Source organism: Balaenoptera ricei, chromosome 18, assembly GCF_028023285.1.
Source record: "Balaenoptera ricei isolate mBalRic1 chromosome 18, mBalRic1.hap2, whole genome shotgun sequence".
Classification (NCBI taxonomy): domain Eukaryota; kingdom Metazoa; phylum Chordata; class Mammalia; order Artiodactyla; family Balaenopteridae; genus Balaenoptera; species Balaenoptera ricei.
Genome location: NC_082656.1, coordinates 2966891 through 2981824, shown reverse-complemented (window position 1 = coordinate 2981824; position 14934 = coordinate 2966891). Strand labels below are relative to the sequence as shown.

Here is a 14934-nt window from a genome sequence, read left to right as displayed (position 1 = left end):
ATGTCCATTTTTTCCTTTCTAGAAAAAAGCAGAAAATTTGGCCTTGTTGGAGTAATTGTCATTCATTGTCAGTTTAAGGCTTGTTGTATAGTTAGCACGGTGTATCTGATACCAAATCATCCATAGGAGAGCTTAAAACCCAGTCAGCCAGCTGTTTTGCCTGACTTCTAAGATGTTAAGCTTCTGGTTTCAAGCAAACAAACTGTGTGTGTGTGTGTGTGTGTGTGTGTGTGTGTGTGTGTGTGTGTGTGTAAACATCTGGCTTTTGGGCAGTAAGGTTGAAAAAGATGGATTTATTTTGCAAAAAACTGATTTTTGTTCATAATTATTATTACCTGTTCTAACCTGGCACCTATTTTATTTACAGGCGAGTGGCCGAACTGTTTATGTTTGATTTTGAAATCAGTGGAATCCATCTAGACAGAGAAAAGGTAACTTTGTTTTTTGGCTCCTCTTGTTTTACTGATATCTAGTTGGTATATTGTTGATGTGGTTCTTGTATGTTGCTTGAATTTCCATATTATAAAGACACCTAGGTCGTTTATGTTATGAAATTCTTCTGTAAGTTGTATTTGAACATAGTGCTCTCTGGAGGTTGGCCTGTCACCCAAGATAATTCAGAGTTAAGAAATGACTTGAGACAGTTGGGGCGTTTTAGGTGTCATGGAAGTGGGATGAGATGGGCCGTATCAGGAAGGCCAGCTAGTGAGTAGGAAAGCTGGCACTGTTGAAGATTAGGATCTGGTTGCAGAAGTACAGGAAGTATTGTTGAGACCCAGTGCAGGTGTGTTTGTTGATGTAATACCTATCTTGGACAGACCCCCATAGTTTCATTCTGAAAGCAGTAAGCATGGGTTATACAGTGTTGAAACTGGGATGAGAGGGGCCTTCTTTGTCCAGACCCCTCATTTTACAGGTGTGGGAACAAGGCAAAGTGATCTGTTCAAGTTCCCATCCTTTGTCCTCAGGATCTCTCACCCTGGCCACTGCTCTTCTAGAACATGACATCCCAATGAATGCTTATTCACTTCAGTATTAAGCTCAGGGCTGGAAGAATGGGATGGCTCAACCAGCACCCAAAGAGCTGCCTGCTCCAGTGTCTCACCCTGCCTGCCTGCAGCCTAGACTGTTACGGTGCTGCTTTCTTTTTTAGATAAATATGTTTCTCCTGATAAATATACGATAAAGCCACTTACCTATTAACAGAGTTTGGTTTATCGAAGTGTCTTGGAAAGTAGAAGGCAGGGTATTGAGAATACGTGTCACATACATAGATGCTATCATTTTGGTTGGTGCTGAGCGTGAGTAATTCTGAGGCCGCTCACATGTCTGTGTGCTTATGTGGCCTTAAGGGCTCAGCACGTGACTCCTGGCCTAACCCAGCAGTCCCCAAGGCTGATAGGCTCTACTGCAAACTCAGATTGCCTGAAATGGACACATTTGCCCCTTTCCAGACCAGTTTGTTATTAATACTTCTCTGTACCAATAATGCCACCATTCTCTGAGTCACCCAAATACAATTTTGGAGTCAGTTTGCATTTTTTCCATTCTCAGTGCTCTCACATCTCAGTGACCAAGTCCTTGGATTGTTTCTGTAGGGCTTCACTTGCATCTGTCTGCATCCCCAAAACAACTCACCTTGATCCTTATCACCAAATACCTGGGCCATCCTAAAAGCCATTGTCTTCCTACACCCATTATAAGTAACAGTGATTAAGCATTTGCTCTTTATTTTATTTTATTTTTTTTTTTGCATTTGCTCTTTAAATCACATATTTCTCATCAGATCTTCATAACAGCTTTGAGGCTGGTACTACTACTATTCCTGTTGCATGGGTGAAGACGCTGAGGCACGTAGAGGTCATGTGATTTCCCCAAGGTCATAGAGCTTGTAGGTGGAGGAGGCTATTACATAAGCCAAGCCGACTCCAGGGCCTGCCCAGCTGCCCTGCCTGCAGGCCTTCTGGCGGTCAGTCTAACCTGTCTGTGACCATTGGAGTACTTTCCTTAAAGCACTGATTCAACTGTTACACTCCACCCAGAACCTTCCAGTGCCTTCCCATTGCCTATTGAAAGAGTATAAATGGCAATTAATATGTAGAATCCCCAGCTCTCCCTGCCCCTACCCCCCGTGTTACTCAATGGCACTGCCCTCCCTGCTCTGGTCCTCTGTCCCCTCTGGGCTTGCCTGTCTGAAATCCCCATTAAGCCTTCATCTTCAGGCCATGGTGTCTGCAAAGCTGTTCTCAACCCCTCAGGTGGAATTTTGTATTCATCCAAACTCACATTTTACTTATTTCACACATATGGCATTTATCTTTAGGTTGTTATTACCGCGTTGCTTATCTAAATCACAGGTCTCTCAAGGACAGGGAGTGTGGGTTCTCGTTTTTCATGCACAGGAGTTTTAGACTCAATAAAATAATGAATGTGTGAGAATCATAGCGATGCTCACTAACGTTAATCAGATTTGATATTTTCATGAGGAAGTTTGCTATTAGAGAATCTGGGAGAATAGTTTTATTATTTTGTAGAATCTTCATGAAAGATGTTTTTGAAACTTTATTAAAAAGTAACATGTCAGGTCAAGGTCAGCTTCACCAGCACTGACTTTGCTGCTTTTATCTAATGTGTGTTCTTAATAGGACAGCTGCCCCTCCTAGCAGGTAACTCCCTGCGAGCCCACCCATATTGAAGATGCAGTAACGTAAACCTGCTGAACTCCCGTGTTGTCACTTCAGTGTCTGTTGTCAGAGGTGCTCCACTAGGACAGGGGGCAAGGGAGACATAGCACACTTTAAGAGAGCTTGAAATGAAGCCACTAACATAACCTACAAACCGTAAAGGCCTACGTTCTTTCTGTATTCTTTCCAGGTTATTCCTTACTTACATTTTAGGGTCTCGTGAATATAATTAAAAATTAAAGGAAGTGTGTTCTTCAGCAATCATTTAATAAATACAACAATTTCATAGCATTCTTAGAGCTCTGAGTACCGCATGTTTAATTATGTCCAAATGATGAAATGATATACTTAGCAGGCTGTTGGTGAAGTCGGGAAATAAACAGTTTTTATTTTTCCAGGGATTGTAACAGGTGATAAACTCCTTGAAATAACTAATTTTATCACTTTTTTTTTTTTTTTTTTTTTTAAGTAGTAAAAGCTTTGAGGAAACTTTTTGGAACTATAGTATAATTTCCAGATGTCTTTCTTTTTTGTTATTCCACTGGTCACCATTAGGGGGTGACAAATGGCCATATCAGAAATAAAATAGGCAAAGAGAAGTCTGGATGATAAAGATGTAGGAGTATCTGAAAACTTATTTTTCCTATGAAGTTTGAATTTTCTGTATTGAAATTTTTTGTTATTAAAATACACTAAGTTTTTTCCAGCAGCTTATCAAGGGTACATCTGCATCATACATAGTTATCTTTTAAAAAATACTAGTGCTGCCTAATCATTTTTTAGGGTCATAGCGTAGTTTAGAACCTGTTAATAGCTATTGACCCCCTTGCCGGGAAGTTTGCCTGTGATTTCACCTGAAGCCTGTCCTGAGCCCAGGTCTGGATGCCTGTGTAGTTTTCCTGTAACAAGTGCCTGAAAATACACCCCTTGTCCCCAGGAGGACCTGACCAGTTATGTGGACCTCAGTTTTAAGTTTCATCCCAAATATTTGTGGCGCCCCTTTGATGGCACAGGTTTTCTCAGGAGATGGTGTCCTGGGGGTGTGACTGACGAGAAAACCCACCCCATTCTGTCACTGTCACTGACGGCCTGAGGCCTGACGGTGCCAGCCGTGGGGCTGGGGGATGCGGTCCTGCCCCAGCAGCCCCGACTCCAGCCCTCCTCACCTCTCTGCTGCTGTCCTGCTGTAACCCCGCAAGTGGGTGCCCAGCAGAGCTTTGGAAGTGCCCCTTCGCTGCACTTCAGCGAAGAACTGCATTAATTATACCTTGCTTCCCCTGCCCTTGTACCTGATCTTTTAAGACTGAGAATATTTTCTAATCTGCCCTTCAAATACTTCATGTTTTTAGTCTCAAAATACTTCTAAGTATCATATCAAATAGATTCAACTACTCCCTGGCTCACTTAACTAAGAGGTTTTCAGGGCCAGGGGAGGACCTGTACTTCCCAATATTGTTAATTTCACAGATGCGTTGTATAACCCAGACTTCGAATAGAACTCTAGAAGTTACATACGTCTTAAAGCCTAGAAGCACTAAAAAACCGTAAGGATAACTTTTTGGTCAGGATATTAAATATCTGTCAAAAGTAGAGTTAACATTTGTAGTACATTACTGTGTATTAAACATTTATGATACAAATTATATTCAGTATTCATTTTATCACATAATATATTTAGTATCTTATTAAATTATAATTCAGCTATATATGTTGATTTGCTGTCTTCATAGATTACCTATTAAGTTAGTTGTGAAATATTACTTAAATAACTTTTATTACTGCCCCCACGTGCAGCGTAAAAGAGCGGTGGACCTGAACGTTAAAATCTTGGATCTGAGCAGCGCGTTTCTCATGGGAACCCACTTTCCCAGCAAGATTGAGAAGCATCTCCTGCCGGAACACATTCGACATCACTTCGAGCTGGCCGGGGACCACGTGCTGGTGGATGGTCTGCGTGCAGAAGTGCCGGATGACTTGGTACGTGCGCTCCATCCTCTGTGCAGTTTGGTCCCCGTACCGGGGCCACGTCTGTTGTGACCCCCAAATTTAGTGATAAGATAGTCACACCTTTAAAAATACGTTAGTGTCACTGAGCGCTAAAAATTGAACTGGGGGTGATTAATTCTGTAAATGCTTTGAATAATGAAAATGGTTTGATTACTCCTGTATCATAAAGGGCTCCTCATTTTCAAAGTATGATGAACAGCAGCAGTGATGGCCATTCTAGGGACTCAGACTTTAATGCAGGTAGTTTGCACGTCACCTGGTTAAAGGTGCTTCATGGCACGTGTGTTGGCTAAAATTTGTGCCACCCTGCCCCATAGTAGAGAACCCAGTCGAGTATGATGTGTCTCCCATACCAGTGATGAATCCAGAAGCTTTATTCACCTTGTGGAGACCATTATTCTAAAGCGTTGCTCGCCTGCAGAACAAAGTGGGGGAGGTACCCTATATTATTATGGTGTAGGACTTTGTACCGTGTACGGCTGTCTTTTACCTTTCACTTTCTAAACATAGGTGCGAGAAGCCGCTTATAAAATTTTTCTTTATCCCAATGCTGGTCAATTGAAATGTTTAGAAGAATTGCTCAGCAACAGAGATCTTCTGGCAAAGTTAGTGGGGTTTTCTACATATTCCCACAGAGCTCTCCAAGGAACAATGGCTAAAAATCCAGGTAAGCCTGTTTATCCAACTTTAAGGACAAAGTAGGGTTTTGTTTTTTTTTTTTTTTTTTTTCCAAGTAGGGTTTTTATGAAGCTGAACTTATGATTTTAAATAGCTATAAATTACTGTTCTATTTTTCATATAGTCAGAGACCAGTTACTGAGATTTCTGCTTCTTTATTAGGAAGAAGTTTTATTAATTTATTTTATTTTTGGCTGTGTTGGGTCTTCGTTTCTGTGCGAGGGCTTTCTCTAGTTGCGGCGAGCGGGGGCCACTCTTCATCGCAGTGCGCGGGCCTCTCACTATCGCGGCCTCTCTTGTTGCGGAGCACAGGCTCCAGACGCGCAGGCTCAGTAGTTGTGGCTCACGGGCCTAGTTGCTCCGCGGCATGTGGGATCTTCCCAGACCAGGGCTCAAACCCGTGTCCCCTGCATTGGCAGGCAGATTCTCAACCACCGCGCCACCAGGGGAGCTCGGAAGAAGTTTTAAATAGAGCTAATAGTTTGGAATGTATTCTGCCCAACCTATGTATTTTATGTGCGCATTGAGAGCACATCATACTTAAAATCTCACTGATGATGATTTGAATTGTTTTCATTTTAACTCAGCTGGTTTCTGTGCTGAGCCTGACCAGATTGGTTAGGATTAGTGTCAGAGAGAGTATTTCTGCTGAAGTCAAGGTTCAGGGTAGGCCGGATCATGTAAAAACCCCTCCTTTCAGAGAGAAGGGGGCTGCTTTGCAAAGTTGGTGCTGGGGCGGGCCTGGGGGGAGCATCTCTCCTGGGTTTGCTCCGTTCAGTTCTCTACGATTTATGATGTATAAGGGAAAATGTTTTGCAATGAAAACGATACAGATGTATATAGCGTATCGTTCAAAGGTGTGTAGTAAATTACAGTTACATTTTAGACACTGAGTCCAGGGTAGGGTGGCCTCGGTGGTGGGGCTGTTCAGACCCAGGTGTATCTTAGGGGTTGGGTTTGCATGCCTCGGTGACGGGCCGAGTGGGAGGGGCAGACGGCCGTGGACACCCGGGGTCTCTGGCCGTGCGTTGGGACAGACGTGCCGATTGTGGGGTCGGGGGACACTGGGAGGGGCTCTGCGGGAAGGGTCACCCTTGGCTCTGTGCTGTCTCTGTCCCTCCCGTGTTCCCTGCGGTGTCCGTAGCTCCTCGGAGGTCTTCTTGAACCCACCCCGCCTTGTTTCTTTCTCTCTTGTGCACGCCGTCCCCTTGGCCTGGCCTCACTCCCGCTGGTCAGCCGTGGGCACGTCTCCCTCACTCGAGGCCTGCTTGCTGCCTGCGTGTCTGTCTGTCAAAATCCTATCCAGGGTGTCAGGGCTGGGCTCCCGCCGCCCCCTCCATGAAGCCTGTTAAAACGTTTCCACGTCCCTTGTACTCCTTCGTCCCTGAACTCTTAGAACACTTAAAATTTGTGTTATATATTTTAGCTCCCAAACAGGTATTCTGTCCCCTCGGGTGCTTTTCTGTGGTCACTGTTGTCACCACGTTGTTATAACGACGTCTTATTATTTTATACTATATGTAATAGTTATATAATGCCTACTCTGGGCCATTATTTCCTTTCATTCCTCTATAGCCGTGCGAGATAGACGGTTGTATCCACTTCACAGATGAGGAACCGCAGGTCAGGTTGATTGCTAAGAAGTGGCAGAGCTCAAGCCCAAACCCGGGCTCTCGATTCATGCTCCTCCGTAGGCCACCTGAGACCACATGCCCCTTTTTCTGTGTCACCTGCATCGGCTCTTTCAGTTCATTGGTTCGACAGATATGCACTAAGTGCCCACTGTGTGCCAGATGTTATTCTAGGCGCTGGAGATAAATCCGAGTAGGACAGATGGGAATCCCTGCTTGTGTGCAGGTGACAGGAGAACAGAAAAGCAGGGGAAGAGTCCGGTCTGTTCCTGGCTCCTACAGGTTGTGGAGAAAGTGGTACAGGGGAGGGAGGACTGCGCGTGTCAGGAGGTGTGCGGCCCCGCACGGTCCGCGAAGGCTCGTGGATGAGGCTGTGAGCAGAGGCTCCAGATGGGGGCCCAGGTGTGAGGACGTGAGGAGGAGCAGGAGGAGCCCGCGGGGCGGGGCGGGGCGGGGCGGGGGCGGTCACAGGTGAAGGAGGCTCGTCCTTGGGGGAGGTGGGTTTGAGCCGGGACTTCAGTGGTCGTGGCCCCGCCGAGGGGGCTGAGAACGGCTACAGGGAGGGGCATCCGGAGGTGCTTCGCAGTGGCCACAGTGAGGGACGCGACTGCTCCAGGCCGACGGCGGCTGTGCAGGTGGTGGGATGTCACGTTTGGGGTGTGTGGCACCCGAAGAGAGAGCCAGGCCTTCGACATGAGCCACCGGGAAGACAGTTCCTGCTGACGGGGGCGGGGCAGGAGCGCGGTGGGTCTGAGTTAGGTGTGAGATGCCAGGTGGTCAGCGCAGGTGGAAACACTGATGGACGGTGAGGCACACACACACGCCAGGACGAGACTGGTCGGCTTGCCTGGACGCTGGGGGCAGCCGGGGCCCGGGGAAGGTGGGGGACTGAGCCCCGGCTTGAGTGACGTGCACTGGACGTCACCGGCCCCGCAGTAGCGAGCGCCCAGGGTGATGGCTGGCAGATCCACGGCTCACAAGGTGGTTAGCATGGAAATGTCTTGGAGCTGGACTCTGTGCGCGTAGTTGTGTCGAATGTGACCTGTGTCCTCGAGGGATTTAACATTTGGTTGGGGAGCTTAGACGTATACGTATAAAGATAAACCTTAATACAGGTCAGTGTCTTTTTAGTTCCAAATGCATAGAATATGGAAAACAATGCCCTAGGATTTTAGGAGCGCAGGAAGTTTGCAGGTGCTTGGATGGTTGCTGAAAGTCTCATGAGGGAAGGGAAAGTGGTGGTGAGGAGCAGTGAGCTGTCGACAGAGGGGGAGGGAGGTGGGAGGGGTACCGGTTAAGGTGGACCCCAGGTGACAGGTGTGTCAGGGGGTCATCTTCCGGCGAGGCATGCATTTGCTCTCAGGCCGTTTCAAACTCATTCCTTTTTATTGAATACTACGAAAGCTAGGAGAGCTAGGAAAACGAAATAGGTGAAAGTTAGTAAAAAATGGTTATTTTGAAATAAAAAGCACACACAGAGATATATTTGAAAACAGTTTTCTATGCTAGCTGGTTTGATATCTGGAAATAAAGACTTTATTTTAAATTAAATAACAGATGTTTTTCTTAACACCATCTAAAACGAGGCAGCGTTTTTCAGGTTACGAGGTACGGGCTGGTTCAGCACTGATGGTGGGGAGACCCCTGGCTTCCTGGTTTAGGTCCGTCCTTTCCCCAGTCTCTTATTTTACTCAGACAAGAGAGAAACTGAACAAGAAACTGAAACATATAAAAGACCATCTGGAAAATAGAAAAACAGTGTGTGTAGCGCACTCTCAAATACATATGAAAGCTCTGTACATGTTAAATAGTGGCAAAAAGTGCTAAATTCAGAAAGTCACATGAAAAATTTCCTATCATGGGAAACAACAGTAAATCCACTACATTGCCTTTATGGGTTTGTACCATATAGTGACTTATGGCTGAAATATTTTAAGTAGTAAAAAAAAAAAAAATTCCAATAGAGCCTAAATTTTTAATGTTCTAATTTTGCAATAGTTCCTTTGGATACTGATCCTAAATAGATTATTCTGCTGTGTATATAAAAATAAAAATATTTACCCAGAAAAACCCTGATTTTTAAAATCTGATGTTTCTAAGTTGTAGTGATTTTTATGAACAAATCAGAGTCTAGCTATCTGTTGAAAACTCAGAAAAAAATTAGACATGTCTGACAGACATTTTTTTCTATTATACATATGAATAGATAGAAATAGATTAAACTTTGGATTCTTTTCTTTCGTTTTCCCCTTAACTCTTTATTTTGGGGTATCATTTAAAGCTTTGATTATTACTATGTCAGTTTAATTTTGTTTATTTAATAAAGATCATCATCATCCAGAAATGCCTAGTATATGTTAGCAACCCAGCTTCCCTTTGAGAATTGTCACTTTAAAGGCATTGTAGTGTGTGGATTTATGATCACCACATTATAATTTTAACAGGTATGTACATTTTATTTTATGTAGTTAAAGATATTTTCTTTTGGATTTTCATTTTAGAGACTGTCATGCAGTTCCTTGAGAAGCTATCTGACAAACTCTCTGAAAGGTTTGTTTTTTTATTCTACTCTTTAGAGTACGTGTTATTTAGTTAGTTTTTTTTTTAAGACTTGATTTATAAAAAAACAATTAGTAAGTGACCTGTTAAGAATATAAGTGTTGGAATATTGCGTCAGATCTGTGGACTGTTCAAGAGATTAGAGGAGCAGTGAGCCCTACTGTGAAAGTGCAGTCGTCCCCCGAAGGTGACAGTCTCGGAAGCTTGGGCGTCCCCTCTGCTGAGCCAGTCAGCCGTCTTGAGGAGCTCATCATCGATAGGGACTTCTTAAAGTTTCCCAAACCTTTTGAAACTATATGTTTTAGCTTGTACCATCAGTTTTATCATCAGCTGGAGACGTAGCATTTCTCTTCTTTCGGCCTCAGTGTGCGCGGCTGGTGGGGATGGTAGACGGATCTGTTTGCCCCGCTGTGTGCTTTAAGAGCGCTCTCAGCGGTCCCTCTGTCACAACCGCCGGCCTTCTCCCTGCCCAGCCCCCTGGGCTGGCCCTCGTCCTCGGGGCCACTCTGGTAGTGCTCTGTCTGGGGGCCAGCCCCGCAGGAGCCTTCAGACACGCTGGCTCTAGGACGAGGCATGGCACGTTTGTGAGAGACTGTGACCTCTCTGTGGCGCTGCCTAAAACCTCATTTGCTGCCTGACTGCACCAGTGTGTTAATTTTAGCTCCAATTTCCATTTTCTGTTACAGACTCATGCCTTAGAACACAGGCCTCTCCAGTTTGGATTATATTTATAAATTCTAAAGTTATCTTTCAATGCAGTGAGCTGTCGTGGCTTTGATATTATGAAGTAGTGTTGATTATGCAGTTATTTGAGACTTTATTCTACTTTGCCTTGCTGGTTAAGCATTATTATTCTTTTTCCCTTGTATGTAGCTATAGATTATATTTTGAGCAAACTTATCTTCAGAGTTTTATAGTGGTATATAGGAGTTCATTCTGATGGAAATTTCATATTCTGCAAATATTAAGTGCATATTTGATTATTGCCCAGCTGGAGTTTTTTGGTAGGGGAAAAATTATGAATAGCAATCTTGAATATACTCTATGTTAATATTCTTTTATATGAAGTAATTTGTTAGCCTCTTTTTTAAGGTGTAGCAAAAAGCAGTGGTTTAAAGTTTACTGATTAACACTTTGCACTTCGCATGTTTCTTTTAACACTGCTAGTTTTTCCAGGCTTTTAGTACTTTCAAGACATATCTCTGCCAAGATGCTTTTAAAGGTAGAAATTGTAGTAATTTACTGATGTATATATTATCGTTTCTTCTAGCACATGTAAAATTTGGATTAGTACTGGTTGCATTTGCACTACAAATTACTTCTAATTTTATCATGAATATTGGAAAGTAACATAAGCAGACTAGTTCTTTTATAATGTAATTATGAAAATATTGTCCTAACAATTAATGATAAACCTGTTTTACAGAACTATAAAAGATTTTGAGATGATACGAGGGATGAAAATGAAACTAAATCCTCAAAATTCTGTAAGTGACCATCTTGGGATATTTTTATTATAACATAAACAGTCTGTCAGCTGAGGTCTTTATCTTTTGACTCTAGAACTTTCTTTTGATTTGCTGAAGGTGTATATAGTCTAGTTTCTGATCCTTGGATTTGGGGAATAAAGTACTGAAATATTTGATCCAAATGTCCGAGTCTGACATTCCAGGAAATCCAGTGTTTTTGTTGGTTAGTTGCTACCACACACACACACACACACACACACACACACACAAACACACCCACCCACCCACCCACCCATACTGTCTGTTAACACAACCTGTGTTAACATCTGCTTACACAGAGGTTGCCTCTGTTCTACGGAGAGTCGGCGTCTCTGTGCGAAGCACCTTTAGGGGGCTTGGGGGGTGGTGACCTGGCCGGTGGCAGCTTCAGCATCCGTGCTCACCTCGCAGTTGACACGTTTGTTTGCTAAGCTGTGGAGCTCAGTGAAGTAGATCAGTATTGACTGGCAAAGTGAAACCCGTCCTGAAAACACCGACTCTTAAGATCAAACGATTGCGTGACCCTCCCAGTCAGCCTGAGTGTCCTTAGGGCCAGAGGGTGCCCTGAAAAGGGGGGAGATCCCAGGTGTCGGGACGCGGGTCCTCATCCGGCTCGGGGCTGCCACGGGATTGCTGGGGTGTCGGGGCCCCTCTCCTGTAGCTGCTGGTGGCTGCTGAGCCGGGTTAGAAACTCTTGACCGGCTTCCCAGATCCAACCACCATGAAATGGAGTAATTCTGTCGTAGTCACTGATTTCTGGAGCAGCACATGAGATTGTTAACTGGTAGTCAGAGCTGTATCTAGCGGAGTAGCTAGGATCAGCCATCCGCCCACTTCGGCTTGGTAGGCAGGTCCACTTGGGAAACTAGGTCATGGATCAGAGTTTAGCTTGGTGAGCACAGGAACAGAAAAGGTGAAGTGTGTTGCCAAAAGCTAGTTCATTAATATGACTCGAAATTGTTCTCCCTGGACATGTTTTTGTTTGTTTGTTTTTTGGCTGCATTGGGTCTTCATTGCTGCATGCGGGCTTTCTCTAGTTGCGGCGAGCGGGGGCCACTCTTTGTCGCGGTGCGTGGGCTTCTCACTGCAGTGGCTTCTCCTGTTGCGGAGCACGGGCTCTAGGCGTGCGGGCTTCAGTAGTTGTGGCACGTGGGCTCAGTAGTTGTGGCTCACGGGCTCTAGAGCACAGGCTCAGTAGTTGTGGCGCATGGGCTTAGTTGCTCCACGGCATGTGGGACCTTCCTGGACCAGGGCTCGAACCTGTGTCCCCTGCATTGGCAGGTGGATTCTTTTTTTTTTTTTTTTTTTTTTTTAAAGAAAGCTGCATTTTTTTTTTATAGCTACTTTATTTATTTATTTATTTATTTTTGGCTGTGTTGGGTCTTCGGTTCGTGCGAGGGCTTTCTCCAGTTGCGGCAAGCGGGGGCCACTCTTCATCGCGGTGCGCGGGCCTTTCACTATCGCGGCCCCTCCCGTTGCGGGGCACAGGCTCCAGACGCGCAGGCTCAGTAGTTGTGGCTCACGGGCCCAGCCACTCCGCGGCATGTGGGATCCTCCCAGACCAGGGCTCGAACCCGTGTCCCCTGCATTAGCAGGCAGATTCTCAACCACTGCGCCACCAGGGAAGCCCGGCAGGTGGATTCTTAACCACTGCGCCACCAGGGAAGCCCTGGACATGTTATGTAGCTACTGATGCCGGCTGTTCTGAGGATGTTTGGGAAATGCCCAGTTTCCTCCTGAAGCCCCCGTTTTGGTGAAGGTACCACCGTTCACCCTGCTCCCCTAGCCAGACCCTGGACTAAGTCTAGACCAGGGGTTCTGAAACTGCTCCCTGGGAGGCAGCACCTGGGCACTTGGTAGAAAGGCAGGCTCTCGGGCGCCACGTGCTGTGTGTCAGTGAGCCCTGCAGGTGTTCACACCCCGCCCCCGCCCATAGTGTCAGGTACCGAGGCCTGCAGCTTCTGCCTTCCTGGGAACTCTGTCCCCTGTCTGTGCCCATTGCCACAGCCCTGGCTGAGGTCATTATTCCTTCTCCCCAAGACGACAGTGACTGGTTTTCTAGCCTTTTGTTCTGCTCCCCTCGAAGTTGTCCTGCATTCCAACTGCTTTGCTGGGTGCCTGGCCCACGCTGGACGTGGAGAAGGTCCTGTGCACTTACTCGGAATGGGAATGAAGGAATGCAGGGCCGCCAGAGGGATTTTTCTAAAACACTGGTTGGGCCTTGCACTCTTTTGTTTAACATTTTCAGGTAATCATTAGGTTCCCCTTCCCATCTCTCAGCTTTCCCACCAAGCCCTTCGCAGTCTTCCTGGCCGCCTCCTCTTCTGCCTGAGAGCCCGGTCAGCGCTCTCTGCTCACTACTGACACCTGCCTGATGCTCGTGTGCGCTGTTCACTTACTGTTTGCTTTGCTTTCCCTTCTTTTACTTTATTTTTGTTTTTTATTGAAGTATAGTTGATTTACCATGCTGTGCTTTCTTTTATTTTTAAATTGTAACTGACATTTTTGTGCCAGCAAATGCCGTACATCTGGATTACGTGCTCCCATTCTTCACAACCCAACTCAGGCTCTGTCTCCTCCAGACGTTTCCTGCCCTCCCCTGTGATTTAACGCCCTTCATGGGCTGTTTGGCATGGTACAACGTCATAAACATGGCACACTGTTCTCTCATTGGCGGGCTGCTTGTCTTCCTGCTGCCTGGACCGTTGTCAGCTCTTCGTACAGGGATCGTGTCTTGTCTCTGTTGCATTAGAGCCTGCGCTCTGTCTGGCACGTAGCAGTTAGTAAACAGTCATCTGTTGGAGGCCATGAGTGCCGGTAACTGATCACTCAGGGGCCAGAGTCCCAGGGGTGCTGTCCCTGCCCTTCAGGAGCTCATGGGCAGAAAGAAAGGAAACCTCCGTGTCTTACCTTGGTTCCCTTCCCTGATAAAAATGTGAGCATGGCGCATGAGAAAGAATACCTTGTCGGCAGAGGAGATAATGTCTAAACTGAACCTTTAAAGGACCTTGGTAAAGGATGGACGCCTCGTTCACGGAGCTCTTCTCAGTGCCAGGTGTTTGGTTTTGCAGTTGAAGTGCATTTAGCAGTACCGTCTGGGAGACGCTGTTGATTCATTCAGCAGATAACTCTTGAGGGACTATTGTGTGCCAGGCAGAATTCAGGGGCCAAGATACAACGGGGGAATTGCAAGCAGAATCCCTGCCCTCAGGAAGCTTGCGTCGTAGGGGAAGGAAAGGGATAGTAAACACATGGACAAAATCAGGATTGTGCTAGTCCTGTGGTGATAGGGACTGTGGGGAAATAATGCAGGAGAAGCGGATGGAGGCTGTTGTCTTACAGGGGCTGGGCGGTGAAGACCCCCCGGGAAGATGACGCCCGAGCAGCCCTGAAGAAGTGAGGGGCCGGCGACAGCCAGGCAAGAGCCCTCTAGGCAGAGGCCGGAGGGAGGGCTCTGCCTTGCGGTGGAGGAGCAGCAGGAGGCCGGCAGGGCTGGGGGGAGAAGGCAGGCGGGGGGGCGCTGGGAGTCGGCGTGGGCGTGCTGTGGACCGTGGGCCTGGGCCCAGGCCGCCTGCGTCCCGGCCCGGCGTCTGCCCTGCTCTCAGTCATCTGGCAGCCCGCGAGGCGTGTGGTCCGCACAGCTACCCCCGCTTCCCGTCACTGTTCTGTACCAGCTGTCAAAAGTGGTGGTTCTCGTATTTCTTTATGACATTTTCTTTGCCAAGATTAGAGTTAATTCTGCCTTAGTTACATTTTAAATTGTTGCTTTCATTTCTGGGATCCACCCTAAGCTTCTTGCTTAGATTTAGAAAGAACCCTAGTCTCACCTTTAGTTCCCTAATCTTACCTGCAGTATGTTTTATGGAT

At 46.2% G+C, this 14934-nt stretch overlaps 1 protein-coding gene across 1 annotated transcript in view; it reads left to right on the top strand.

Moving 5' to 3' along the window:
- Nucleotides 1-14934, top strand: part of MIPEP (mitochondrial intermediate peptidase) — a 140915-nt gene that overhangs the window by 15473 nt on the left and 110508 nt on the right. The window contains exons 5-9 of the mRNA XM_059902621.1: nt 368-431; nt 4479-4661; nt 5202-5358; nt 9502-9550; nt 10986-11046. Of these exons, the coding sequence (XP_059758604.1) occupies nt 368-431; nt 4479-4661; nt 5202-5358; nt 9502-9550; nt 10986-11046 (514 nt within the window). The remainder of the gene's footprint in view (nt 1-367; nt 432-4478; nt 4662-5201; nt 5359-9501; nt 9551-10985; nt 11047-14934) is intronic.